The 27,429-nt window shown below is 39.6% G+C and overlaps 2 protein-coding genes across 5 annotated transcripts; both read right to left on the reverse strand.

The window, feature by feature from the left end:
• Positions 1 to 1,950: 1,950 nt before the first annotated feature.
• Positions 1,951 to 17,002, reverse strand: LOC148732124 (uncharacterized). 4 transcript variants are annotated; one of them, XM_088756259.1, is made up of 24 exons: positions 16,870 to 17,002; positions 15,573 to 15,807; positions 14,872 to 15,011; positions 14,397 to 14,630; positions 13,418 to 13,680; positions 12,959 to 13,067; positions 12,134 to 12,478; positions 11,529 to 11,567; positions 11,300 to 11,417; positions 11,056 to 11,127; positions 10,860 to 10,931; positions 10,014 to 10,085; positions 9,634 to 9,705; positions 9,388 to 9,459; positions 8,541 to 8,612; positions 7,724 to 7,795; positions 7,514 to 7,585; positions 6,109 to 7,154; positions 5,602 to 5,804; positions 4,486 to 4,657; positions 3,697 to 3,757; positions 3,416 to 3,608; positions 3,081 to 3,260; positions 1,951 to 2,341 (listed from the first exon to the last, which is right to left on the reverse strand). In XM_088756259.1, the coding sequence occupies exons 1-24, from the start codon at positions 16,997 to 16,999 to the stop codon at positions 2,219 to 2,221; spliced, it is 4,167 nt and encodes a 1,388-aa protein (XP_088612385.1). In that variant the 5' UTR covers positions 17,000 to 17,002; the 3' UTR covers positions 1,951 to 2,218. The 4 variants fall into 4 exon arrangements, with proteins under 4 accessions (XP_088612385.1, XP_088612384.1, XP_088612386.1 ...); XM_088756258.1 differs by having other exon boundaries at positions 3,697 to 3,802; XM_088756260.1 differs by lacking the exon at positions 11,056 to 11,127 and having other exon boundaries at positions 3,697 to 3,802.
• LOC148732125 (uncharacterized) lies at positions 16,947 to 26,227 on the reverse strand. The gene is made up of 17 exons (XM_088756296.1): positions 26,145 to 26,227; positions 25,532 to 25,707; positions 25,089 to 25,202; positions 24,467 to 24,723; positions 24,270 to 24,378; positions 23,617 to 23,838; positions 23,262 to 23,375; positions 22,818 to 22,898; positions 22,294 to 22,431; positions 21,576 to 21,826; positions 21,102 to 21,201; positions 20,825 to 20,920; positions 20,247 to 20,482; positions 19,807 to 19,915; positions 18,932 to 19,260; positions 18,246 to 18,384; positions 16,947 to 17,071 (listed from the first exon to the last, which is right to left on the reverse strand). Exons 3-17 carry the CDS (start codon positions 25,138 to 25,140, stop codon positions 17,061 to 17,063), a joined length of 2,244 nt encoding a protein of 747 aa, XP_088612422.1. The 5' UTR covers positions 25,141 to 25,202; positions 25,532 to 25,707; positions 26,145 to 26,227; the 3' UTR covers positions 16,947 to 17,060.
• Positions 26,228 to 27,429: the final 1,202 nt, after the last annotated feature.

The following is a 27,429-nucleotide window of genomic DNA, read 5'->3' on the forward strand; positions in this document are numbered from 1 at the left end:
ATGGACGCGGAAAAGCGTGATATTGGTGATCAGAGTGGCCAACTTAATCTCCATCAACTTATAGACTTTGAGGCGTGCCTGCAGTCTGCATTTGAAACGCTTTAAACTACATCTATTGAGAATTCTAATGGCATTACACTTCCGCACAATCAAATGCTGCAACCTTCAATGAGATACTTGCTTTTTCTCGTTTTTCTCTTAAGGTTAATTGATGCCTTTCCACGACAAACAAGAATAAATAATAAGAGTGAGGAAGTCAGCTTCTAATAGTTCATACCACTCACGTAAATTCTGTGCTTTTATCGTCAGCATACCGAGCTTGTCTCAATAAATTATGCGAAACCTTTCAGTAAGGCAAAATTTGGACTTCCTGTAAACACATGCTACCAAAACATTTTAGCAGCTGCACAAGTTGACTTCTATCTTTAATTTAGAATGAAGATCAGACTCTCTCAAGGGGAGGGGGGGGGGGGAAGGGGAAGGGAGGAGAGCGAGAGGAGAGCTTGACACAAATCTATATCGAGAGCCGTGTTCTTCGGCCGCTGAACGGTCGAAACGCTGATTGGCTAAGGCGACAATAGAAGAGAACTGGAAGTAAACTTGTTCACACCGTTTGTGACGACGCCATCTTGAAATGCCGTTAGTGTGAATAGTTGCCCTTGAATGTCTCTGATAATAAACGAAAAGAAGTTTGTAAAGTGTCTTGAGACTTCTCTAGAATATTTTCCAGGAATGACTTTGAAGTCGGGTCAACTCGAATGCATAAAAAAGCTAGTTTTGTGCCATCAAGATGTTCTCGGCGTCCTTCTAACGGGTTACCGGAAGAGTTTGATTTACCAGATTCCCAGATTCTACCAAAGTTGTTCTATTCCATCTGGAAAGATGTAAAGAAAGAAGAAAAGGACTTTAAGATAATTATAATTGATCTTCTCGAACTTGTTCGACGCCTGCAAGTCGATAAGCCCGTCGAATATGGTATAAAAGCTGTGACATTAGACTCGAGCAACAAAGGAACCTAAGCGAATGCAGAAATAATCTTTGGTAGTGCTGAGCAGTGGTTATCCGAAGAAAACAAATTGATGGATGTGTCGGTCTTGGTAGTCGATGAAGCACATACTGTTGAGACTTGGTGAGTCCGAATCGATTTGTGTTTACGTTCGTTTGTGTGAGTGTTTAAACTCTAGAGGACAGTTGACATATGAACCCACATCTCGAATATCAGGCAAACTGGAAGAGGTTTTGATTTAATTACAAGAGGGCGGAATGGCTCTCGATATAGATTTGTGTCAGGCTCCTCCCTTCCCCTCCCCCGCCTCCCCTTGAGAGAGGCTGATCCTTAGGCTATTTTTAATTCAAACTAATAAGCTCTTGGAATAATTCGCAAAGACATTGAATGATAACTCATAACCATAATTGAATGATAACTCATAACCATAATCGAGGACTCCGTGTAAATTGTTTCCATAGATTCCTATCAAAGTATCAACCCTGTAATATGCTTGGTTTTACGTAACTGATTTCTTATTCAGTCATGAAAATTACGATTTCCATGATTGTAATTGGCTCAGAACGCTCCTATTTTCCACTATTTACTTGCCAAGTTGCTATCGGACTGCTTTTTATTGGACAGTTCAATAAGATAATCACATCCAATGCTGTAGTTTAAATCAACATTAAAAAATATACGCCTCCTTTGTCAATCTTTTCATGCAAATTTTCCCTTTCTTTCATATCTTGGCTATTCTCCTTTTCCCGGAAATTGTAATATTTATGATTAATTGGTAATAAGACTCGTGTCATCTGATTCGTTCTGCTATTATACTCGTGTACTTTGTAATGATATACTTTGTATACTACTATACAAATCTAGTTAATACTTTCTGTGAATTCCAGGCTTTTGATGCATCCTGTAAGTAAACCATTGATAACACACGTCTATGAAGGACACAATAAAGATATAGATAAAGTTTATTAAAATCAGCTCCAATATTTTGAACTTCCTGCCAAATGGGTAAATAATTATATCGAAATAATACAAGTATTGTCAGTATTGGCAATGATGGACTCAATATTATATAGATAATTTATTAAAATCAGCTTTAAGTCAATGAACATCCAGTATAGTTAGTTTATATTTACAACGTAATAATACAAGAACTGTCCGTCCGAAGATAATAGTTGTAATCAGTAAAGCAATGCTGTACCAAGCTCTTTCCATTTATAGATATGTATCCCAGACTCCGACACAGTACCGAAGCTCTTCTAACAACTCCCGGATATAAGCCGCTTTAGGTCTGTTTTCTGCCGTTTCTTTAAAGCACAGGTTCATGATTTCATGCAACTGCAGAGAAACCAATTTTAAGTTAGAAGAAAAAAACCTAGTTCTTTCAGCTTGAAGAAACAAAAACTGTAATGGCTATGTGGCTTTGAATCGCGCAATGTTTTAATATCCAATTCCAAACGCTTGTCGGGGCATGCTGTAGATGCTCTGCTGGATTAAAGAAACGTAGGGCCGAGAACAACATTGCATTCTGTAGTCTGCTATTTGCAATGCGATACATTGCAATGCGATGTATTGTGTATGACAGTGTAACACAATATAGTTTGGTGTAATGCAGAACAGCATATCAGTATACAATGAATTATTGGAATGCAATGAAACGTGTTCTGTATTGTAATGGAATGCAGCGAAGTGCAATCGATAATGGGATGCTATTATATCTCAAAATTAAAAGGCAAAACGACAAAAAATTGGCCAAGGTTGATTCACTGACAAATAGGAGGCAGACTTAAGGTTTTTTTAAAAAAATGTGCAATTACCCTTCGTGATACTTTTCTGATAGGGAGAACATGTCATCGAGCACCAAAATACATCGTTTGGTATCAGAAACAAAATAATTTGACAAATTTAACTAAAACCCGCCAACATCGTCAAATATTCCCTTGGATTGACGAAATCTCGTCAAATCTGCCATCTCAGTTACTGCGTGCATTGGTCATAAGTAAAGGAGAGAGAAGAGGATCGTCGGCTCATTTACTGATCAGCGGTTCGTTATCGAGCTGTCAAATGATAACCTTACCTGGACGTATTCACTGGACCCATGACAGTGTCCTAATAAGGTAGCTATCAACTGTCCGAACTGCTCAATATCGTTGCCGTGATCACTGTGCTCATCAGCTCCCGAGCTTGTAAATGAAGCTGGTTCATTCTCCTTAGACACTCGAGATAGTCCACCCAGGACTGCTCTCACAGGAGGAAGCTGAAAATAAACCAAAATATACATTCGTTGATTATGGTTGAAGGTTGGATGGAAAAATATTTGGCTCGAGATCTGTACTTCGTGACCGCGAGCCAAATATTTCCCAGTATCCAACACAATTTTGTTGATCACAAAAAAGCAGAAACTTTATTTACCCTTAGGCAGTGACCAATGAAAATGTTGCTTGTTGTGACGTTGTTATGAACCATCCCAAGTTCCTGTAGTCGTTCTATAGCGCCGATGACGTCACAGGCTATAGCACAAACCGCATCAAAGTTGATGACAGTTCCTTTATTGCAAAGAAAATTTTGCAATGTCGAACTCGACACAAAATCGTAGCAAATAAGTCTGAAGCAAAAGGAAAGAAATTAGTAGAAAATAAAAGCTCAGTTTTCTTTTAAAATTTCCTTTTCAGATGAAAACATTGCATACTTACAAACTATTCGACTGTAACTCGCGGATCTTCACTTTGCCGTGCTCGATGCTATGGTCACGGGCTGCAGAGAAAGATCGGGGACTTGCTTTAATGCAAACAATGAGCACTGAAGAAATATTTATGAAAGAGAGCAAAATAACTGACTAAAATTCCTAAACGAGCTGATCGAAGGAACCCTCGATGGCTGGAAAACAGCTTTATTTGAATAGTCAGGGAAACTCTGTAAAAAAAACAAGCTCTAATATCAGGAGTTATCTTGGATACTTTTTTTACATCCATTTTGAATCGTTTAATTTCATTTTTATCCTCCCTTAAGGAAACCTGGGTGAAAGGAGCTAATGCTTTCTCTGCATAAAATAATGGCAGCTACCATATATCATTATATCGCTCACTTCGCGCGTGCACTATGATTGGTCAATTTAGCGGGCGGTATTTTCCTGTATCGTCTGTTAAATTCCAAATTTTTTTTAATTGAAAATTTCTCCATCATTTGTACCCAGAAATATGATTGTCTTTCTGACCTCGTTTTCTCCGTCCAAACTGTTAAGGAACCGCGGTCACGTAACTTGCAGTACGGACCTCGGGCTCGGTTGATGAGAAGTTTTCATTTATTGAATACGTTTTAAAATGAAGCGTAACAGGCTTAACAGGAAATTGGCCGGTAATTGCGTCCGATTTCTTGAAAAATTTAATTTTTCCAGAAATTTTCTGCTGTTGAACAATTAAAAATTCTAACAGAATATGCTTCCGTTTAGAGGACAAAGTATAAAGCATCGTCCATTTACTCGCCTTTAGAATGCCAACGGTAATTGAGAAGGACAGGAAACTCTTCTCTCTCACTACATAAGCGTTTTGCCACATCAACTTCTCGAATCCAGTCTTGTTTGTGTTCTTTTGCGAAGTATTTCAGTAACACCATGCTTAAAATGTCTCTTTCCTCTGACCATGCTACAGCGTAACCCTATGACGGCAAAGATTCGTTAGGACGACTTAATCTTATGCGACCGTGAGCTTTGCCAGTCCTCCTTGATTCATTCCGAAAAAAAAAAAAACTTCTCTTTCCTTGCTTTATTTATTTATTTATTTAATCACTTTCACCAGAGTGTGGTGAGGGTCGCACAACAGAGCGAGGTTCCAAATTAAGTGCGCCCTATATCCCACCCATCCCACCCCAGGGGAGGACATCCATCACACAGTAATCTCGTGTGTGGGAAATTAACGTCTCCTACCCCAACCCTGCAGGAGACGGGACCTCCATTTATTCGTCCCTATCCGAGAAGACTAGAATATCTAACCATTTCTTGATGTTATAGAAAGGTAGCAAATTCTTCTCAATTATTTTAAGACCCTGAGTGTTGGTCCGGCCGGGGCTCGAACCCTCGACCTCCCGCACAACAGTCCAGCGCTCTATCCATTGAGCTAACCATAAAGTGTTAAAGTCAAGTCTAGTCTCTGTCAGTTCGCTGGTACTTATTTATTCTCCTGCTAGAGAGAGGAATTGGAAACGATAGTCCGGTTTCTTTCCCGAGCACACGTCACAGAGACCTGGTCAGTCTCGAGTCAAGACCTCTCTGCCTGGAGTCCAGTGCTCTTACCAGCTGAGTGACAGGGAGACAGGTTGACAGACCACTTTAAAGACCCTTGTACAGCTCAATTAATCTACCCCAAACAAAATCGAAGTTTAGAGCAAGAAATTACTTGTCTTGTCGTGGGTGTGTGAAAAGAAAAATTGATTGCCAACGATGAATCGAGCCACAGACCTTCGCGGTGTTGGCGTTCCAACGCAGAAACTGATATGTGACACGCGTATCACATACTGCTTGGATCAGCGATATCGAAGGTCTCGAGTCATGTGGGTCAAGAGCGTAAGAATGTTCTTTTGATAAAACGTTTTCACACACTTACAGTGCTAGCTTTTCCAGCGGTGTCGTCTTGCAGAATATCCACTTCTTCAATCAGCTTCAGTTTAACGTGCGTCGTATGTTTACCATGGTCTCGTTCATGTTTTTCTACCACTCGTGATGGCAGTGGACTGGAATACGCAATGACATTGGAAACCAGAGTCGCATCATCAGATGTTTTCAACCAATCGACTGTCTGCTTTCGACCTTAAATGAAAAAGAAAACCTTTATCAAATTCAAGGACCCAGGAGAAGGGTGGGAAGAGGGGGGGAGGGGTCCAGACACACCATTTGTCATAGGTGTACTTGTTTTTCCTACCTGTCTGACACCAAATTTTTGAAAAGATCACCCATTTCCACTCAAATGGTTGTTTTTTCTCTTTTATTTGTAACCGACAGAGAGATAAGTAATGACGATTCGGCGAGGCTAATCCCAACCATTTAGGTGCCTGGAAAAGCCTAAGGTTACCTTAAATGTGTATTTCTTTTACTGATGATTGTCATTACTCACTTGGCATACGGTAGTTTAATGTCTTCATGACCATACCAGTGACATTTTTTCCTTTTTTCGTTAAGCTACGTTTTGTTCGCTGGGTGGAAAACGTGTACAGGATTGGATTCAGAGAAGAGTTTAGCGGAAGAACAAATACTGCAATCCACACGTAAGCGACTTTATTTGGATCCTCAAAATTTCCAGTTAGAGATAAAACATTGATTATAATGATTGGCACCCAGCAGCAGAAGTCTGTCATCACAATGAAAACAAGTCTTTTAGCCATGGCAGATTCGTTTTTGAAATTCGTCGATCGCGCTGCACGAGCAGCACGCTTTACCGTCCAAAACATCGAAATATACGCTACGAGGATAAAAGTGAACGAAATGAAGTTCAGGCCAACAAATATTGTCACGGAATATTCCCAGCCAGCCGGTGTGCCCCCCGAGAGCTGAAGAGGAAGGCAAACGGCAGAGCGACTGTAGAAATCGAAATCCCCACTTTCATCGTAAAAGTAGTTTATTCCGGTGATAGGAATCAAAGATATGACCACGCCAAATATCCAAACACCCATGCAGGAAAGGACGGCCGCTTTGTAAGTAAGGCGCTTGAACTTGAATGGGAAGACGATACAAATTAGTCGGTCTGTGGTTATAATGGTGAGAATCAGGACAGACACTTCACTTGAGAGCATCGAAAGAGCTCCAACAATTTGACAACCCATACCCGATCTCCATTTGATGTCATGTTTGAAGTATTCCCCTTGCCATCTCAAGTCCATAATAGCGATTGTTAATAGATACACGCCCATTAACAGATCAGCTACGGCCAGATTAGTCAGCAAACAGGACTGAATCCTGTTTTCCTCTTTATCAATGGTGCGCCATATAATGACAAGGAGGTTGCCTAGTAAGGCGAGGATTCCAAGAATCCAGATACAGACCTGAACCGGCTTGTTTTTCATGAGGTCGTCGCAGCTGGAAAATTCATCGACTGGAGAATTGCAATCAACTCCTGCGATTGATTTCTTAGCGTAGCAGCACAAGATGAAGCGGTCGAGTTTCCTAAACGAAAATAGTTCATGGTAAGTACGATTAACAATGCTGCCTAACACTTCCCCTGGAGCAATTCTGATTAAGTGTGGAAAGCAATTCGAGATAACACTGGATTTGTCTTACATTGTTTAAGAAAGTTTGCACCTCATTCTCAACCACTCAAATTCAAATTTTTGGTAATTGACATCGGTTTCCGTGTGTTTATCTTATTTCCCAAGGCTTCTTTCGGTATTTTCTGTAGATCTGGTTGGCCAATATCGGCCAACACTAGCCAATATTGAAAAGCCAATATTGGAAAGCACGCAATGAAGTAAAACAAGCTAGTGCGCCACGCAGCGTTGAACACACTTGGAGTAAAAGATACTCACAAATACTTCATGTTTTTCAGTTCACTGAAAGCATCGGAAGGTACATCGGATAGTTTGTTATCGTTGAGATATCTGTAGTAATAGAGTGAAAGGAATAAATGTAAAGATGAACAGTTTTATCATATCAAAGATTGGATTTGAGACAGTTTCAGAGCTTACCACCAAACTTTTTTGTTAAAGAGTATAGCAATTGATAAAGGGTCAACTTACAAGTATTCCAGTGACTTGAGTCCTTTAAAAGTTCCCTTTGAGACTGTTGTCAGCTTGTTACCACTAAGGTCTCTAAGGAAAAGCGCGATAAGGATAATAGTAAAGTTGAAAATAAATTTCCTAGCATTGATAAGGATCCAAATGGTTCTCGCTTGGGTTCTCTATTGCAACTGGCTGAACTATTTAGAAAAACGTAGTATACTGAGCACAGATTGAATCTGTGGAGATTCAAGTTGAGATGAGAATTGCGTCAGGGTTGATCGGCAAATTCTTCCACGAGTATCCATGCAAAATAATGTATTTCAGAGGCAGGAATGTACATTACTATCCGCTAAAGGATGTTAGCTTGATCTAACGTCAAACTCTGTCTATTAGCCTACATGGAAATATAGGGAAACTAGAAAGGGGAACTTTATACTGACTGACAATGGCCGAGAGCATTTAATCCCGCTACAGATTTTCCTATAGCAATGCCCGTTTCAGGAAAGTCAGGAAACTTGAAGGGTGCAAGCAATTATTTAAAATTTGAATCTATGGCATAGCGGTCCAGATCTTGGAAAAGGAGAAAAAACATTGAAATCTGTTTCTCTTTCTGACATTTTCCCTGTTTGAATTTCAGAATTGTTGACACTCAATAACGGGAGAACGGATCTCTCATTATCGAGCGTAAACATAGCAAGAAAAAACAATAGCCTTTCGGGAACATTATTTACTAGGAATGTGAAAAAAGGCTCCTTACAGCAGGCAATTATTCCTACTTTCAACATTACTCGTTTCTTTCTTCACTGAAAACTACCACTTGGATGGAAACACTTACAGTACTTTCAGCTGTGAAAGATCTTCAAACAGGCCCTCTGGTAGTGTTATTAGTTCGTTATCCTGGAGGTATCTAATTGAAAATAAGCAATTCCAAAAGTAACGATTAAATTCAACAGAAGAAACGCTTTTTTTTAATCAGTGACCAGGCTCGAAAAAGAAAAAATCCCTAGATAGTTTTTAATCTTATAATCTATATTTCATTGAACAGGAAAACTCGCAGCAGGTCACAACAGAGAGCTGATTGTTCATAGGAAGTTGTATCCCTGTGAAGCTGGGCTGGCCTCACGCAATACTTAAGTGATCACATTGAATCGGTACAAAAGAGGCACTAAAAGTTATCTTTCCGTCTTTGAGTTATGAGGACGCGCTTAAGAAATCAGGCTTAATTTTTCTGCGCCAGAGGAGGGAGGATGCGTGCATAACATTCCTCAAGCGAAGTTACTGTTCTTCCGACCTACTACGAAAGTTAGTGCCTCGTTTTGGATTCACAAGACCATATGCCCTCAGGACAGGAGAAACTGTGTCTGTACCTGCCTCTCCAAGATCTAATAGATTCGGAAATTTTTTCACCATCAAATACCAGAACCATGTTTAAAATACCAAATTACGATTCGTCTTAATACTCATAGTATTTAATATTTACATAGTATTCAATATTTACATTTAATTGATTTCTTTAATAGTTATATTTAGGTGTAACATAGAAGTATTTGTAATTAATGATCCGTCTTGTAATTCAGTGTATGCTGCAAAAAGGTTGAATAAACGATCGTAATTATTACTATTATTATTACTAGTAGCCAAAAACCAAACAATCCCAATAAATGAAGGAAAAATAAACTTACAAATGGGTCATATTGCTCTTGTTTTCAAAAACGCCATATTCCAGCCGCTCAATCTGGTTTGAACGCAAGCCCCTGTAAATGAATAAAAAGGTTTGATCAAGGCTGTCTCTTGTTGCAGTTAAAAAGCTTCATCAACCTCGTTCCCAGGGCACTTTTCTTTTCAAAGAGGGGACGCCCTGGGAACGAGGTTGCAGCTTCATGTCAAAAAATAGGAACTGTAGAATTCATATAGAATATGATACTTACAAAACCTCTACAGTTGATAGTCCATCCAAAACTCCTCTCATTGGTCTTTGTAGAAGGTTTTTCCCCAAATCACTGAAAAAAATCACATCGATGTCCACTAAATTTAAGTTGTCGAGAGGACTGCGAGATTGCCGCACTTTAAGTTCTGTGACTGGTTGGGAAAATTTGTGCCATCCTCTCGGCAAATAAGATACATAGATAAAATCGCATGCAATCCTTGGTCCTTCGCATTTTCTCGAGCTCAATAAAAGATTTTATGACAATATCTACTTTGATTTCCTACTGGCTCCCATTACCTTAACTAGTCAAAGTGATTAAAGTCGATCTACATTCAGAAAAGTGCCCCGAACGCCGGATTTATAAGTCACGTAAATACTCACAGAACACGTAGATTAGGAATTCCACGAAAAACACCTTCGGGAAGAGATCTTAAAAAATTGGAGTTCAATCGCCTGGAAAAAAAGGTACATTTTTAAATTCAGTTTAAGTACAATCTGATACTAGCCTTGGAGCCACCTCCTAACCAAAGCATATAGCAGCCCTTATGGCCTCATTCGGTTAAGTACAATCTGATACTAGCCTTGGAGCCACCTCCTAACCAAAGCATATAGCAGCCCTTATGGCCTCATTCGGTTAAGTACAATCTGATACTAGCCTTGGAGCCACCTCCTAACCAAAGCATATAGCAGCCCTTATGGCCTCATTCGGTTACGAAATTGCGCAAAGAGGTAAAGGCAGTCAGGGCGTAAATAAGACTGCAGTTTCGAAACTCAACCTTTTTCGTTATTTTACGGACGAAAGTTTTCCTGTTGTCAGTGTTTTTTATTAATTTTTTTTAAGATGTAAAGAAAAGTATTGAAACAGATTATCAGTGTAGTGGTTTCAAGAGCCTCGTCGGATACCTTTCCACAATTTCTATGAATGCTTTTCCAAATTATCACATCAAATCAAAATTAAAACAACAAATAAAGGGGGAAACAAAAAATGACCTAGGGATGAAGCATTTTCAACTGGGGAATACCGGCTTCATCTCGAAGACTCGACTTTTTCATTTAAGACATTCAAATAAATAACGTCTTGCCAAGCTCTGGTCAAATAAAGAGGCAAACAAAAGGTGACCTAGGGATGGAGTATTTCCAACTGGGGACTGCGCTTCATCTCGAAGACTCGACTTTTCTATATTTAAGACATTCATCTTTACAAGGCGTGACTAATTTTATACTTACATTGTTTTAACGGATGAGACATTTTGAAAGCAGTTTTCACTGAGACGAAGCAAAATATTGAAGCTCATGTCGCTAGAAAAGCCAAAAAGAAATAATCAGTTGGTTTCATTCTCCAGTCGGTTCATTAAACCTTTTGCTAGCCCAGATCTAAACGGAAAGTTTTAACATTTGATCACCGTATGAGGAATATGCTCACATATATTCCAGCTTTTCGAGATCTGAAAAGGCCTTTTGCTGTAACTGGGATATCCGATTTTTCTTGAAAAACCTTGAAAGAAATATGACACTTGCAGCAAATATGAATGAAAAATGTAATCATGTGGGAAAAATAACAGAAAAGCTCACTGAGAAAAGCGACAAAAAAATAAAAATAAAAATGATGATATCACCACATTAAGATTAGAAATGCAAGAGAACTTTTCCGAGTTTTTCTTGCTTACACAGCTCCTGTATTGAGAGGAAGATCTCTTGGAACACCGAGCAAGTCTATTCCAGTTACTTGAATCTTCTTGTCCTTGCCTTCACCGAAATCTTCGCATTTGCAGCTCGATGGACAACCTAAAATAAAACGATAATACTATTATCAATTCAAATTGAAAAGGCAACAAACAATTAACTTAAAATAGGATAAGAAGCAGGTCTCATGCACGGGAGGGAAAGATTGTTTACCTTGCTGACGTGAGCAGGAAAGTCCGTCATTGTCGTTGACTAGAAAAGAAAGAAAAATCGATAATAATTTCTAAACGGTTTTGGAAGGAAATTAAAGGACTCCCAGAAACAAGCCAAGAGTTATACTGTTAATGTTCGCGGGAAAGTATTGCAAACCGACAAACTCTTTCTTTTTTAACAGCAGTTTTTACAAAGTCACATTGCACCAATTAAACGGGTCTCTTTTTGGATCACATTGTGTATGGTATTCATAAGATCTACCCGACCATTCAGAAAAAATTAATCGATCACATTTTGCGCCTTGGTGATTTTTTAAGGGCCCTCTTAATAATGAACCTATTTCCAAAAAGTCCCCCTATTCTAAATACCTTGGGAATAACTGAGACTACCTCCCCCCACCCCCCGTGGTTTTTAGAGCGTTAACGGTGTTCACTGACTTTTATATCAATTCATGCCATCCTAAGAAAACAACTAAACTTAAACAGCTTACGAAGAAAAATAAAAGATCTCAAAACCTGGAACGCTATATAACTAAGCAAGGTAGCGGACTGCAACCAAGATAACGACGAAAACACTATAATGAGAATATTATTATGTTCACGTACCTGGAACAGAGCGATACAAGGCCTTGAATCTGGCTACAGGCAAATTTCCTTGACAGCTCAGAAGAATTGTGAAATGATTAGAGGAGGATAAGAGATCTGGGGGGAACAAATAGCCGCAGAATTTTCCTAAAGATGGTCGAGTTCTTTCGCTACCATCAAAAACCTCCACAAAACATTTATCACACGTAGGGTGATCCCTGAGTCGGAATTCTTGGAACTTTAAGCGTATTATATGACGTGGTGGAACGGTTATGAGCCATCTGCAAAAGATGTCATCAAGAGAATGTCCCGGATATGAAGGAGAAAAGAAATATCCCGTTTTGTTGGTTAATCTTTCGTTACAGGCTGAAAGAAGATAAAAGAAATATAAGTTGATGAGAACGAATAGAGTTTTTATATTCCTTAAAAAAAGGCAACAAATGTAACTATTGCGACCAATAAGACTATTCTTGAAAGTACCCCTCATATTTAAGAAACAATTGGGCATATTTTTTTTTAAACGTGCGAAGCGAAGAATAGCACCAACGTTAAATTCAATCCATCTGTGATGCTTGGGTTGGGAATCGAACCCAGAAAACCATGGAGGGAGGTAAGCAGATGAACACTCTGCTACGCTTTTACTTTCTCTCTCTTCGCTCTTTGCGTTGCCTTGTTAATCTATTTTCTGGCCGAACAGAGCCTCTGTAGGTTCTTTTTTCTCTAAAAATTCGGAAAGGCAAGGATGGAAAGTGGCACTTTGTCAATTTTCATCCTTTCCCAAAAGTTCTCCCCACAATGTGACTGACGTTTAGTACACTTAATGAATGAATCTACTAAAAATTTTACCTTGTTTAGCTGACGAGGGTTTGTGTTGGCAAAGGTTTTCCTCCTCAATGTAAAGTCCCGTCAATGCTATCAAGTCTTCCCTTGTCTCTGTTTTACCTTCTATTAGCACCTGTTTATTGTATCAGACAAAAGCAAAAAAGGAAGAAAAATATATAATAAAAGAAAATCATGTTTATGGTCGGTCACCGTGACTCGTCATCCGCGAAAAACTCCAAAAAGTGGACATAGAAATGGAAAAAAGTCCATGAACAAAGAACTTTACGCCACGCTACGGAAATTTTTTTCGGGGAGAAATGTCGTTCTGCTAGAAAGGTTTATTCAAAGCAAAATACAATGGAAAGCTGTTGGTGATGGGCAACTGGTTAAGTGTTTCTCATACTTTTCTGTGCTTAAAACCTGGGAACACTTTATCCTTTCCGAGTAGAACATGCTCCTAAAATAATATCCCGAGACGTATACCTGAAACTCAGATAGAGAATTCAAAGGCACTTGTCCGTAAAGCCAGTTCTTGCCGGTATTGCTTCCTGAAATCCAGATTGGAATTCCACGGTAGGTTTTTGTCTTCTGGTAAATTGTAAGTGTCTTCTTTCCAGGTCCCCGCAGCATGTAACGAAACTTTAGGCACTCACTATGCCAGTCATGTGATCTATTGTATAGCGGGCTCATGAGAACAGCCAACTGGGTAAAGCGGGTGACGTTGATATCCACTACAAGTCGTCCACCTGGATCAGAAATAAAATTGAAAGCATTTTATTTACAGAATATCATCGAAAACTCTATCGAGAAGTTATCAAGGAACAAGGAACATTTAACAACGTTTTGAGCGAACCAAAACAACAAAAAAATTAAGAAAAAAGTTAATTAAATTACGACATTGATGCAGCGGTTCCTGGTTCAGAGTGGAGCATGGTTCCAGATTTCTTCCCTTCACTAATTTCTCTCAATCAGCTGTAGAGCTAAAGGCCTTCCCGACATGGATTAATAACCAAATTTTGTTAGATGATGAAGCCACTCAGATAAATTTGCGTAATGTGTACATGTTTGTTTAAGGAGAAGGAGGACATTCTTAATGGATGAACATGTATCACACTTTAGACGAACATTTACACGCGCGATAAATGTTTTGTAGAGATTTTTTACTGTAGCCAAAGGACTGGAACCTCGTTGGGCAAATTCTGCGGCTATTCGTTTTTAAGGAAGACCATCCAATAAGAACTAAGCGTAAACTCTCTACGTCAGGCGTGTGGTGTAACCGGGAAAACGGGAGTTGGATTTGCAAGGTGATAAAGTACAATTTTTTTCACTCTTTTCTCCTTGTTGTTTCGCTGCTCAGTTTCAAAACTTCCTTAAACTAGCCAAAAGGGTCTTTTCATATTCAAACTGTAGAGCAATAAATGAAGGACCGATTGCAATCAAATTCTCGTGACTATGAACTTGCCTCCTCTATCGCTGCAGGTTCGAAACCACTTCACTTCTACTTCTTTTTGCAACCCTTTTCTGACTGTTATCCAGGCCTTCGCGTCACCATCTTCGCTGTCACATCCACATGACATGCGCAGTATCTCCTCGACTGGCAATGGGTAACCCCACAGATTGAAACCACTCAATACACCCAAAGTAATTGACGCATTTTCGCTGGAATTTCTGAAACCAATGGTCATGGTTCCTTCCCCTGTGCGCAAAAGGTTAAGAGACAAGAGCAATTTTGTTACTACACTTAAATTTTCTGATCGCAGAAGTTACTTCTACATCGGCGTTCTCGTTTAAAGTCAACCATCTATCACGATAAGTTAAAGATGGTCTTAGGAAGTAGCAGTGGAAAAATACAAAGCAAAATCAACCAGACGCATAAAAGATAACACTTTTGATGAAGCCATAGAGCAAAATGTAAATAGTTTCCGTACAAAGAGTACCTTCGTTCGGCGTAAAATGGAATTCAAATGAACCATATCTTCTCTCGCCGTCTTTGAACACCTGCATGAGCCTCTTACGATTATTCCACAATACACACACGTGGTGCCACATGTCATCTGCCACGCCCATCGGTATTTTGCTATGAATAAAATATAATGATAATCAGGCATTCAATTTCATCTATTCATCCAATCCATCCATTCATCCATATGGTGGCATGTGGCCACTCACTAAGTTACAGTAGTAAGTGTATTCCAGGAGGTATTATCATTGGAAATTGTTCCTTCTCCTTTACACCCTCTTACACAAACTGGTTCTCGAAAAATTAGGAATCTTAAGCAGTCTCAGTGATGGTGTCAACGAAAAGGGAAGCTAAGATATGAATTGGGTTGATTTTTAGCAAATAGCAGCGCTGACTGCATTAAAGAATAGAATACAAACTTGATTTATTTGCTTTCGGTGTTCCACTTTTCTGACTCGTGAAAAATTGGCGGTATCACGTTGTTGTTCTGTAGAGAATGGCCACGAAATGCTAATAGTTTTTAATACTGCCCGCAGAGCTATACTTCGGTTCGTCAAACTTTTAGTTTGGTCCTGTCTCGTCCTTGTTGACCTTGCTTATGCGTATGCAGTTTGCTTAAATTCCCTTTTATGCGCCTACTAAGGCAACGATGAATGAATTCAATATTTTGTCTCCTACCTCCTCCTGTTATTCATCTGTATTACAAAGATGTCGTTGCTGACGTAGCATCCTAGTTGCAGCGACCCGCCTCGTTCCTTGGCGACTTTATATTCGATGAAAAAACCATCATGAGAGGTCTTTAACCAAAAGCAGAGCGTAAAACCCTTGTGGAGAGATAAAATTTCTGAGAACGACACATAGCCAAGATCAATATCAGGAAGATGAATCTCGTAGTTTCCTGGATCGAAAATTCCTGTAATGTTAACACAAAAATTTTCTATCAATTATATTGCAAACCATATACAGCTGAAACTTTGATAGAGGATGCAATGACGAGGCAGATCCATTTTTAGCCTCCATTTGATAAATTTTCATTTCAGAGGGGAAGCAGTGAGGATTACGAGTAAACATTTTCCTGACTGTCCTAAGAAGCTTGCGCGCTGAAACAAAATTAGAGTCTGACCTCCCTTTGCGACTGCCTCTCGTTATAAACACCTCTCTTTAGAGATTACTTTTTCAAAATATCAAAAGTTTCCAAGTCGGATTACAATAAATGGAAACTCTCGTAAGCGACCACCTCTCTTAATCGGCCTCTTTTAGAGATGCTCAACCTCGGGTAGGAGATCAACTGTTTCAACATATGTCGTTCAAGTAGAGTCCCCGGAAGTGCTTCCCGAAATGGCTTTACCACGTGAATTTTTGCTTGTGTTCCGTTCCTGGAGAAATTTGGACAGCACCACTGGAATAACAAACGAACCAAGTTTTTTTCACGAGAATTGTCCCAAACGCGCTGTAGATACAAAATAATCACCATAGATCCTAAGTTATTTGCTTTTTCTGCATGAACACGCCGCTAAGAGTTATTCCTATAGCTTTCCATAAGCGTTGGCCAGAAAGGGTCCGGTCACCATATGAAAATTACTCGAGATAAGGAACCTAGACTTGACATTTCGGATGGTCACTTACGAGATGTTCAGCTGTAGTTATATTCGCCGAGTACAACAGAATTCAGAAATATATAAACTAATAAGATCATATGCTTCCAATTGACTATATCGCTGTAAATCTTACGGTCAAACTCACCGATAATAAGGAAATCAAGTGACAGAGCAGTTTAGGCCCTTGGGTTTCATATTTGGGGATTGGGTTCGTCTTTCGAAATCCCCGTGTTAAACGACTTGGCAGCGCATTACAATTGTAGTTGAGAATTTTTTAGAAAAGATAGTTTTTAACTTCCAGTTTAGATATAGAAGAAAGTCATGGAAGTGTAAGAGTAATGTAATTTTTTAAGTCATACATTAAAAATTTTACCCACCAAAATCAGCGGAGTGAACATAGTCGCTAACACCGCCCTGTTCGTGATTGGCAGTATTACCACTGTCGTTCTGATGGTTATAGTCAAACTCTTTGTTCTTGAGACTCTTCCAGCCATGGATACTTTTCATCCGCACCAGTCTTGCGATATGTCACATTGGCTGTCATCTAATTGAATCGGTAATGGACCAACTAAACTATGACTGATAAAAGCCTTCCACATAAGCCTGCTTTCCTATCAGGTTATTTTCAATGGCTCTCCTTAGAAAAATGCGCGTGTTTTTTAAAGGGAACCTCCCCTGTTTTAACAAATAACTCTGGAAATGTTCCAAATGTACTTCTGAATAGATCTAGCATAAAGAGGTTGCCTTACCAAGCGGTCTGACTTTTTTTTATCGTTTTCCAAAGAAGGGTATCACAGCAACTTTGAATTTCCCGCGGCCGCCATCTAAAATAGTGCGCAATGCACTCAAGGTGTAGTCTTTCACTCATGTTGATGCTAAATTGCTGTCGTTTAAAGAAAATTTTAGAGAATGTGTCACTGTTCTTCCCCATTGGTAAGAGCCGGAACATTCTTCATGCGAAGAGAGACAGGAAAGCGAGGTAGAAGATAAAGAATATAGAGAAGCGCCAGATTAAAAATTCTGAAAATGACGACCGCCGATCGAACACTTCATGGTGCCTGTGGCTCCAAGTGATGATGAAGATCTGCGACATATTCAATAAAATTTTTCTACAAGAGACAGCAATAAAGTATCATCAGGAGTACCAAGAAACCATTACACGTCATCAGCTTAAAGCTCACTGCACGCTATTCAAGATGGCAGCCGCGGAAAATGCGAAATGGCTGTAGACCCTTTGGAAAATGATAAAAAAAATCAAACCACCTGGTAAGCCAATTTTTTTATACCAGATCTACTGAGAAATACATTTGAAACATTTTGGGAGTTACTTGTTAAAAGAGAGAAGGTTCCCTTAAGGTTTTGCTGGAGAATAGAAAGAGGCTACACGGCAGTGCCACTGCCAAAGCCACTGCCACCGTCATTGCTACTGTTACTGCTACTGCCACTGCTGCTGCTACTACTAGTGCCACTCCCAGTCCACAACCACTGTCAATGCTACTACTACTGCTACTACCACTGCTACTGTTACTGCTACTGCTACTACTATTGCTATTACTTCTTCTGGTACCACTATCACCAAATTATTTTGTTGTCAACGCATAAAGACTCATATACAGGCAAGGGAATCAGGGTATAAAGAAGAAGAGAGCGTTTTTCTGATGCGCTATATTTCCAAAAACAAAGAAAAACGATTATTATAGGCGCTGGAAGGTGTAATATCAGACAGTGTGGATTCGTGAAACAGATACATTACCTTTACAGCCATACAGCTCCACTCTCATGGAGATGTGATCTTTCCAAGCTATTGGTCGAAAGCGGATGAAACGTGCTATTATAGGTGGTTTAACTTCATGAAAAACAACAGTGTCCATATTTGTATTTCCATCAAATTCCTTCATGAAAAGATAGTAGTAGAAATGATCAAAGGAAATTCTGTCTATCTCACTTCAAAATCATATTACCCTCCTGAACTTATGTAAATGAAAACGGAGTCGAACCAAATGAACAGGATCAAACCTTACCGAAACGAGACGAACAGAACAAAACTGAACACAGCAAAATTCAACTGAACTGAACCGAATCCAACAACACCCAACGAAACCGAGCCAAGCTGACCAGCCTCGCCCCGCTCCGCCCTGAACTGTTCTGAACCGAACTTAATCAAATCAAACTCGGCCAAAAAAGATAGGCTGAACCGAGTCGACCTGCTCTACCCTGTCCCTCCCAATCTCGCACCGCCCCGACTCGATTTTATGCGACGCAGCCTGACCCGATACGACGCGACTCCAATCGACTCAGCCCGAGCTGAGCCGACCCCACCAAACATAATCAAACCAAAGGATACTAACCTCAGCCAAATGTTTATTGATTTATTTATTTTTTTATTTTGGATGAGAAAAACAACAGTAATATGATTTTGATGTGTGAAGTCCAACTCACCTTGTCTTCAATATCTTTTGGTTCCTTGTAATACTGGAAGCTTATTCCATCCCCGCTATACTGCAGCTTGTACTTCGTTACCCACTCAGGATATGCATTCCGTCCTTGCGTTGCTACAGCCGTGACCTTCATGTACCGAATTCCCAGAGCCACTTGAAGCCATTGGTTATCGTCGTTTACGCTGGCTGACCAAGATCCCTGTTTAACGCCTGATTGTTTAAAATGTAACCTGCCCTGAGAAGGGGCGTAGTGAGCATCCCATTGTGATGAAGCAGTGATTTGTTTTTTGGAGATAGCTCCATTCTCCATGCCAAGAGGCTTTTGACAATCTAATGGTTGTTAGGGATTAAAAAGTAACGTAGCTATTGGTAAAATAGTTAGAACAGGATAGGATAAACCGTAGCCTATACTTTCCGCGTCCTTAGCTGTTTTACCTACGGTTAGAGGCGAGTTTGGGGGTGAAAAAAAGAAAATCGATTCAGTTTCTCTATTTTAATGTAGCTTTGGGCGTGCCAAATGTTCCCAAAACATTATGCCCTTCCTCCTTTCGCCATCTAACTCTAAAATCTAAATATTCATTCCCCTTAATGAATGACGCTCATTTCTTGAAAATTTAACTCTTATTAGGGGATTGACGGCTTTAATATGTTTCTTCAATTGGAAGAATAGGATCATTGGCTTTTAGTACAATTACATTCATTTTATTCAAAATTTTGCACCGCATATCCATGAGTTTACCATAGCGTCACTTTGATTAGTTAGTCGTAGGAGTGTGAGGTTAATGGGCACAGCAAGTGCCTGCAACGTAAAAAAGAACGTGACAGTACACGAAGTGCAGTTTTCTATGAATACGTAACCTCTAGCGTAACCCTTACCTTTAACAGCACTCCAAGGAATCAGTTTGCAGGGTTCTTTGGTGAAAGAAACATTAGCAATGGCCAGAAATGGTCCATGAGTGAATTTGCAGACACCAACAGAATGAATCTATGGTAGGTTATAAAAAGGCAACCATGATAAGCTCAGGCATGTACAACCACGAGAAGATAGGTGTTATGGGAAAAAGGAATGTTTAAGTCTAACCCACTCTAGTTCTAGGAACACCGTCTAAGAACACCGTCATAGAAGACACCACGACATCATTAAATCGTAACCACGTTAAGAGTTTTTCTCCTTCGCAGCCTTTGTGTGGTCTAGACTTGTAACGCGCTCTCTCACGTTACACCTGTTGTTAGAAGGGTAAACAACGCGTTTCTTCACGAGCTTCACGTTGCATGGCGAGACTTAACAAAACGCTGCGAAGGAGAGTATTAACTACCTGAATTTGAGTTGAATTGACTGGTATTGGAAGCTGTGCGTAACGCCACATATTGGTCGCCTCTTCTGCATGGAAATGATGTTGAGTTTTGTTCGTGTTTGTGTTGTTTAATAACACAGTTAACGAAACCTTGTGCCAGAAACGAAGGCACTTCCATTCATAAGCAATGCTGTTGATGATGGGAGACGAGAGAAAACAGGGCAGTTCTGATGCTCCAACTGGTAGAGAGGCGTATTCTACTGACAAAAAATACGCGTCGTGTTAAGGAGTGATCTGCTCTGGATACCATATGATTTTGTCGCCGACATTAAAAAGTATACGTGAAATCATAGTGAGGACTGCATTTTAAGATTCCAAAGGATATCCCAACTTAGGAAAAATCGTTTTCAAATATGCTAAAAAGTGCGTTCCTGGACGGTGCCATTTTGAAACTTGCTGAAGGTTATTACATCGTTTTTAAGACATATTTTAAAATTTCTGTATTTTCTAGGGCAATTATGGGAAAAGGGAAAGTAAACGACCGTTATCGGTCATAAAGCATCATTATGTTTCTGTCAACTGACGATCAAACAGCTTACCTCGCTTTCCCATTCCCGCCAAATGTGTATTCAGAACCCCTCCATCATGAACGTACCAATCGCACCCACTCTCTTCAAAATAGCAGTATGGACTCGCTGGAGACGAAGCATAAAAAGCAATAGGTTATAGATGCAATTTGTGCTTCTTAATATTCCTATTACTGACGATGCCGGACGGGAAAATAGTGAGAAATCGTGGTAATTCGTGTTAACTTGTCTTGAAGACTTTATTTCTGTTTAGATCGCTTTAAATCACCTTAAAATTAAATATACCTACTTTGTTTGAAGATTTTTTCACATGCTCCGTCCACCACCGTAAAATCATCCACTGCAATATCCCCTTTACTTCCAGTACCAACTGCTCCTTCCAGTACAAACTGAAAATAGCAATCCTGATATCAACAAAAATTGACCTTTACAAAGCTTAAATGCGTATTTTTCATTACTTTGCGAAATACTTCAGATTTTAACCTTGTACTTTTGGAAAATATGCGATTAAGTAAATGAAAATGCAATGCACTCTTTTAAACGCCCTTATAAAACAAAATATTTTAAAAAGGAGCTGAAATTGAAAAAATCTACAATGAAAGAGCGAGACTTTCGTCCGGCCAGCAGCTCCTGCGGGAGAATGCACTGTGGATTACGCATTTTTAGATGATTTTAACGTCCTCTTATATGACTGAATCGTGTTAATATATTATATAGTTTCAAGCCTCTTCGCTGCATAATTATCGGAAAATTGAATACTTACTTTAAACCAAAGGGTGCTATTCAAAGCCGTCTGACCATATCGCCAACGGTTTCCTTGATCTCCCGAAACCATCCAAACAAGGGTTTCTGATTGGTTAGTTTTGAGGTAAATACTCAGATTACCAATGTCCGACCCATGCATGTGATACCAGAACTTAACGCAGACTGTCTCATTAGGTTTCATCCAGTCGCTAAGCAATCTCGCCTCGTCTCCAAAGTTTCTTCGAGAAGCTTCAATATAGATATAAAAACCTGCAAAAAAAGATATTGCGCGCCTATTTTTTTTGCCCTTTTCGTGATCCGAATTCTGACCCTAGTGAGCGAAATGGCTGGGTTTTAGAGCGCTCTCCGATTAGATGTCGTAAAAGCAGTCTCAAGGGGATTTTAACAGCCAATTAAAGCGAAGGAAAATACCCTTAAGTTCTAATGAGAACTCGAGGTGAGACAAGCATGCTGCCTTAAGCGCAGGTAACCAAATCGTGTGTGGTTTTAGTCATGCATCTGATTGGTTAATAGAATGTCACGAGTTTTCCTGATCGATCCCAGTACGATATCAGCAAAAGCATTGTAGTCCCAGATTACTTTAAAACTGCTTTGTTCAGTCATAACCGTTATCAATTTTTTCGATAGAATTGAATTCATTTGGAGCCTTTATTTCTGCTTAGCCCATTGTTGGTTCTTTCCTCACTGAAGTGATTTCTGCGCAAAGGCTGCCTTACCATCCTTGCTGAACGAAGTGTGATCGTAACTCGGCCCAGTTCTTTCTGTTTGCGTCTGACCAGTGCCCACGGTCCATTGGAAAGTGGCATTCTTGTCAGGCTTTAGTCCACAGTGGCCCGTTTGAAAGTTACAGTTACCTGAAAGGACCAATAGAAACTTATTTACTTAAAAACAGGAAAGAAAACAAACAGGCGAAAAAACACAATCATAGACAAATTATCATAGCTAAATAAATGCCATGTGATTCAAAAGAATGGACAAAATGAAATAAACAAGTTCTTAAGATAATTTGATTCTGGCGAATAAATTGAATTTATCATTGAGAAACAAATAAATTTACTGATTTCCACTTTAGAGAACACTTTGTGCATGTTTGGACCATCTGCTTCGCTTAAAAAGCAGTAGTTTTTAGTTATTCCTCTACGAGTTAGTAAGAAAAAGAGTCGTCTGATTAGAATAGCTGATTAGGTCTGCAATTAACCACAACAAAGTTAGTATAGAAGAAACACTGAAGTCGTTCTACCTCTGAAAGATCTGCATCTCTTTTGTCCAGTGGAGTTTTTGGAGGTACACGCCAAATCGTTAAGATTACACCTGGTAGAACCTGGAAACCAGAAAGATGAAATGCCACGTGAAAACCACATCTACGTAAAAGTCTGACTTGCAAACTTTTGTTAATTACACAATTAAGAGGATCACCACTAGTGACTGGCTCTCTTCATAAGGAAATCTAACTGAAATTACATATAAATCTCCTCTGATAAGGGAAACCCCTGGGGAATCTATATACAGGAAATCCTGTAAAACATGCGGAGGACCACCCGACTACGATTTTTCATTCTATCCAAAACAAGCAAACAACAAGCAGACCATCACTTTTTCCAGCAGACACGGTTACCCAGCTGCTACCCTTCTTTTTACGCTTGATTCACACTCTGATCTTGCTTAACACTCTGATCTTGCTTACCGCATATAGATGGTGTGTTAGTTCCATCCTTGCAGAAGGGTGTTCGACTACAAGTGTCTGACCAGGGAATGCAAGATCCATCAAGGCACTGATGGCTGGAGGGACATGGATTTGCTGCCAAGAAAAATTATCATCGGTGCATTTTAGTAACTACCAGACGACGATAATCTAGAAAATTGCTATTTCGTTGGAGACCAACTGCTTAATTGGCCCGCTTGAGCGTAATAGTCTGGGCAACTGCTGTTTCACTGATTGGAGATAAGTCTAGGGTCCTTAACAGTCGGCATTTTATAGACCATAAAGATATCATCTGCTTCAAGATCATTTGACTAAATACACCTAACAGTTAACTCACGACAGCTGCTTTCATCATCTCCGCTAGAACAGTCCTCGTAACCGTCACACACTGCCGTTGCTAGGAGACATCCTCCTCCTTTACAGGCGAACATACTGGAAGGACACTCACAATTCTCTTCATCTGAATGATCCTTGCAGGCAAAGTCGCCATCACACAGCAAATTCGTCTTGACACATTCGCCGTTCTTACAGGTAAACCGATCTTCGCTACATTTAAAACCTAACGCAACCGGAAAATTTAAGAATCACTTATGGAACAAATTCGATTTGATGGGAAAGCCGGCGGAATGTTTGCTGAGAGAAACTGAACATAGGTACAGAAGTTAGTATAAAGTTTCAACATACATCAACCATTTTAGTGGTTAACATTCAGCTGGATGTCTTTTCGTAAGGTCTAAGATTGTGTAGCTGCGGTCATTAGCTTGAAACAATAGCTATTCATTCAAAAAAGATGCACTCAGACTAATCAAATATTTAATTAGCCGTTATTTCTTTCAAACGTCTTGACATTGAATGCCATTTACTTCATTGGCTTGTATAACCACAGGTAACAAAGGTAAATAACAGAATGTACTTGACGAATTCACAATGAAAACAACGTTATTAATTTAGTTGTAAGCTATCTTTTACTTTTAATGAAAACAGGATCACCTGGCTGAGCAAAGTAGGGTCGTAGTAAACAATTCTCAGTAGTTATAATGACGTCATCAAATGCAACGTTAATTTCGTCTTCAAGAACGCCTTCTCCTTTAAAAATGATCTAAAAGAATAAACCCCAGAAAAAAAAATCAAGCTTCGATTGAATGATGAGACATGAGTTCATTTCGTCCCCATTTCTCAGTTCTAACCTGAGTTCCTCCGGCTCCTGGCCAAGCAACCTGAGCTGCTGACCATTTTTCACCGTGGTTTCCGGTCAAATTCCATATTAACACCAGATTCTCTTCACTTGTGTCCCGTAGGTAAACCTTGAGAGTCGGCTTCGACTTAGCGGGCATGAGGTAATTGAAACGCAGACATAAGCCCACAGATTTATGGAACGGTTGCCATGGCAATAAAGGACTGTCCAATTGTGCTTTGTAAGGCCCATCAACAAAGGCAAAGCTACCTGTATTGTAAAAAGGAATCTTATACAGTTGCAGTAACGCATCGCGTTTTCAGGGAGCCAAAACTGGAGGGACCCGAGAAAGTGTGCCTGGGAACTTTAAATGTTCATTGTCTCGCCGGGAGAGTGTTAAAGAAACAAAACTGATTTTTAAGACAGCTGAAATAGCACAGCAGCCAGAGCCTAACACTCATACTCATGGGGCACGAAAGACAGGCAAATGAAGCATCTAGCCCTGGAAAAGACCTATCCCTTCAATATTCTTCAGATTTGTGCATTTTTGCCAAATTAACACCCCTGTCAAACGAAGTGATTATGATCAGTACCTATGTATAGCTCTGAGATTTCGCTCTCTGCTTTCAACTAACCTGGATAGTTAACGAAGGGTTTAGCATCGGTTAATTTCCACTTTTTCGGCATGTCATCAGGTTGTGTCCCTCCGCAGTATTCTGATTGGAAATAGCACTCTTTTAACACCACGGCTAGTGAGTAGATAAATGAAGTTATCAAAATTAGTTTATTTTAAATCAGAAGACAGGTTAAAAATTACACGAGAAAGGACTTCGCCTTGAAGATGGAGATGACCTAATACCCTCTGATGGACAGTACTCTCCAGATTGCTTGCAAACGAAGAGGAAATCTGTATTGATATGGAGAAATGTTAAGTGAATAGTGCGCTGTATAAAATGGCCTGTACAAGGAGCCTTCCTCTGGTAGCACACAGTCAGCATATCTATTCGTATAGATACACTGACTGTGTGAGGTCAAGGATGAGCCATCTTGATCTCACACTTAAAGCCTATATACTCACCTTCACTGTAAAATTTCCCGGCTGTTTGATTGCGTCGAAAACAGCCGTGAAGGATGTGTTTACACAAGACAGGCTCACTGCTGGGTTAATTGTTATGTTTTGTCCTAGCGTTGTGATATTCAGTTGTAGCAGGCAGTCTGGGCAATACAAACCATCACAACAGAACTGGAAAAATCCTATTTAAAATGAAAGTAGTGATGTTTTATATGCTAGGTTTAACGTCTATTAGAGTACCAGATTATTTGGTACTCTAATAGACGTTTTCATCCACCACCAGGGTTCACTTTTTTACAATTAAGCCTTTTTTTGGGTAATAGTATTATAGATATTTCTTCCGAGCAACGGAAACATCGACACAAACATAAAATATTTTTTCCCTACAATGGTAATACTAATAATAACAAAAGTTATGGATCTTAATGATGATTATTGTAATACTGACTAGCTAATGTTGATATCGACGATAATACCGGCACAGGTTTTAAAACTGAAAAAGAAAATCTGAAAGATTAATTGAGAGATATGTGATTTTTGATAGTAGCGCTTAATTATTCCGGGTAACTTAGAAGTACAGGAATCCCCATTATTAACATGCAAGACCTGAGTAACTCACCTGAAATACGCAATGCCGCACCGACGAAACCAAACATGGATGATTCATGATTTTCAAGTGTCACTTCTAGTTTACGTGTCCCTATCAGAATTGAACGGAGAAGCAGCTTTTAATAATCACCACGGTGTAGTTCTGAATGATTCTTGCTTGCGGCCATGACAGCTGCTATATCCAACAACATAACCGTCCGTCATACCTGGTTTAGTCCAAAATAGTCTTTTTCTTGGAATAGGCCGTTCATATTCACCATTTGATCTACGTATGCCCAGAGATACGTGGTCTGGGCGTATTATTTCACTCATAAAGACCTCCATTTGGTAAATGCGGCATTTGTCCAAAAATATTGGTTGTGATGTTTGCTGGGCTTTATACCTTAAAAAAACAAGACATCGTATATGATCTAAGAAGAAGAACGCCCAGAAACCTTGAGGTGTATACCTAAAAGCCTGCGGCGGTTTTCTCTGCATATGAAACGAACACGAGTAAGGCTACTTCCCCCTGTCCTTGGATAGTTACTTTCTATTTGGAAAGGTAAGGTGTGTGAACTTTCAAAAAAAGTGTTGTAATAAATACCACAACATAAGATCGCACATAAGTTCAGACTTAGATCCGGAATTTGGGGTGCCTAAGAATCGGTCGAAAATTTTGTTCCCGAATATCTTTGAAGGCACTACGATGCACATCTAAGTTTCAAGCGACCCTAATCATATCAATTATTATTTTGCGTGTCTCACTTGTCCCATTGTTGATGGTGAGTCCATCTTTCAACAGTGATGATTGGTTGCTTCGACACAGTCTTTTCTGACTTCTTATCAACAGTTTCAATGCCTTCCTCAGTAACATCGTGCATCCATAGTTCACATAAATCATCACATGCCACGTAAAATGTGTAATTACCACTCTCAGGAGCCTGAAGAAGGATAAATGCAGTTTCTCAATTGACAAAGGAAGGACGAAGAACAACCTGAGGCTACACGCGATTGCATTTTCGGTTATTTATTTTCAAAGAAGCTATTTTGCTGTCTCTCTATTTTTCCACCCATTCACGCGACTTTATACCGGTTCCAGTGCACGAATGGAAGTTCTGAAAAAGCAAATGTACTATTTCGACTACTGTATTCGTTCAGATAATGAAACCCTTCCTCAGATTTTTCTGTTTTACGATTTTGGTAGATGGTGTTTTCAAGAAAGCTTAAGCGGGGTGAGGCAGTCATTAACTACATAGAAAAATCTGTTGTTGACTCTAGAGACGATTTTGTTGAGTTAGTTGATGACCTGTATTCAC

This window comes from Stylophora pistillata, chromosome 4 (assembly GCF_964205215.1).
Source record: "Stylophora pistillata chromosome 4, jaStyPist1.2, whole genome shotgun sequence".
In the NCBI taxonomy this organism is placed as follows: Eukaryota; Metazoa; Cnidaria; class Anthozoa; order Scleractinia; family Pocilloporidae; genus Stylophora; species Stylophora pistillata.

What these genes read in the sequence shown, in the direction of transcription:
- LOC148732124 (XM_088756258.1), bottom strand. Translation starts at nt 16,999, where the DNA reads ATGAAAAGTATCCATGGCTGGAAGAGTCTCAAGAACAAAGAGTTTGAC. An exon ending in ACCCTCGTCAGCTAAACAAG is followed by an intron (nt 12,479 to 12,958) that starts GTAAAATTTTTA and finishes ATCTTCTTTCAG; the next exon opens with CCTGTAACGAAAGATTAACC. An exon ending in TTACCGTTGGCATTCTAAAG is followed by an intron (nt 3,803 to 4,485) that starts GCGAGTAAATGG and finishes ATATTTCTTCAG; the next exon opens with TGCTCATTGTTTGCATTAAA.
- LOC148732125 (XM_088756296.1), bottom strand. Translation starts at nt 25,140, where the DNA reads ATGCCGAAAAAGTGGAAATTAACCGATGCTAAACCCTTCGTTAACTAT. An exon ending in TAACACACCATCTATATGCG is followed by an intron (nt 22,899 to 23,261) that starts GTAAGCAAGATC and finishes TCTGGTTTCCAG; the next exon opens with GTTCTACCAGGTGTAATCTT. An exon ending in ATAGCACCCTTTGGTTTAAA is followed by an intron (nt 21,202 to 21,575) that starts GTAAGTATTCAA and finishes TGCTATTTTCAG; the next exon opens with TTTGTACTGGAAGGAGCAGT.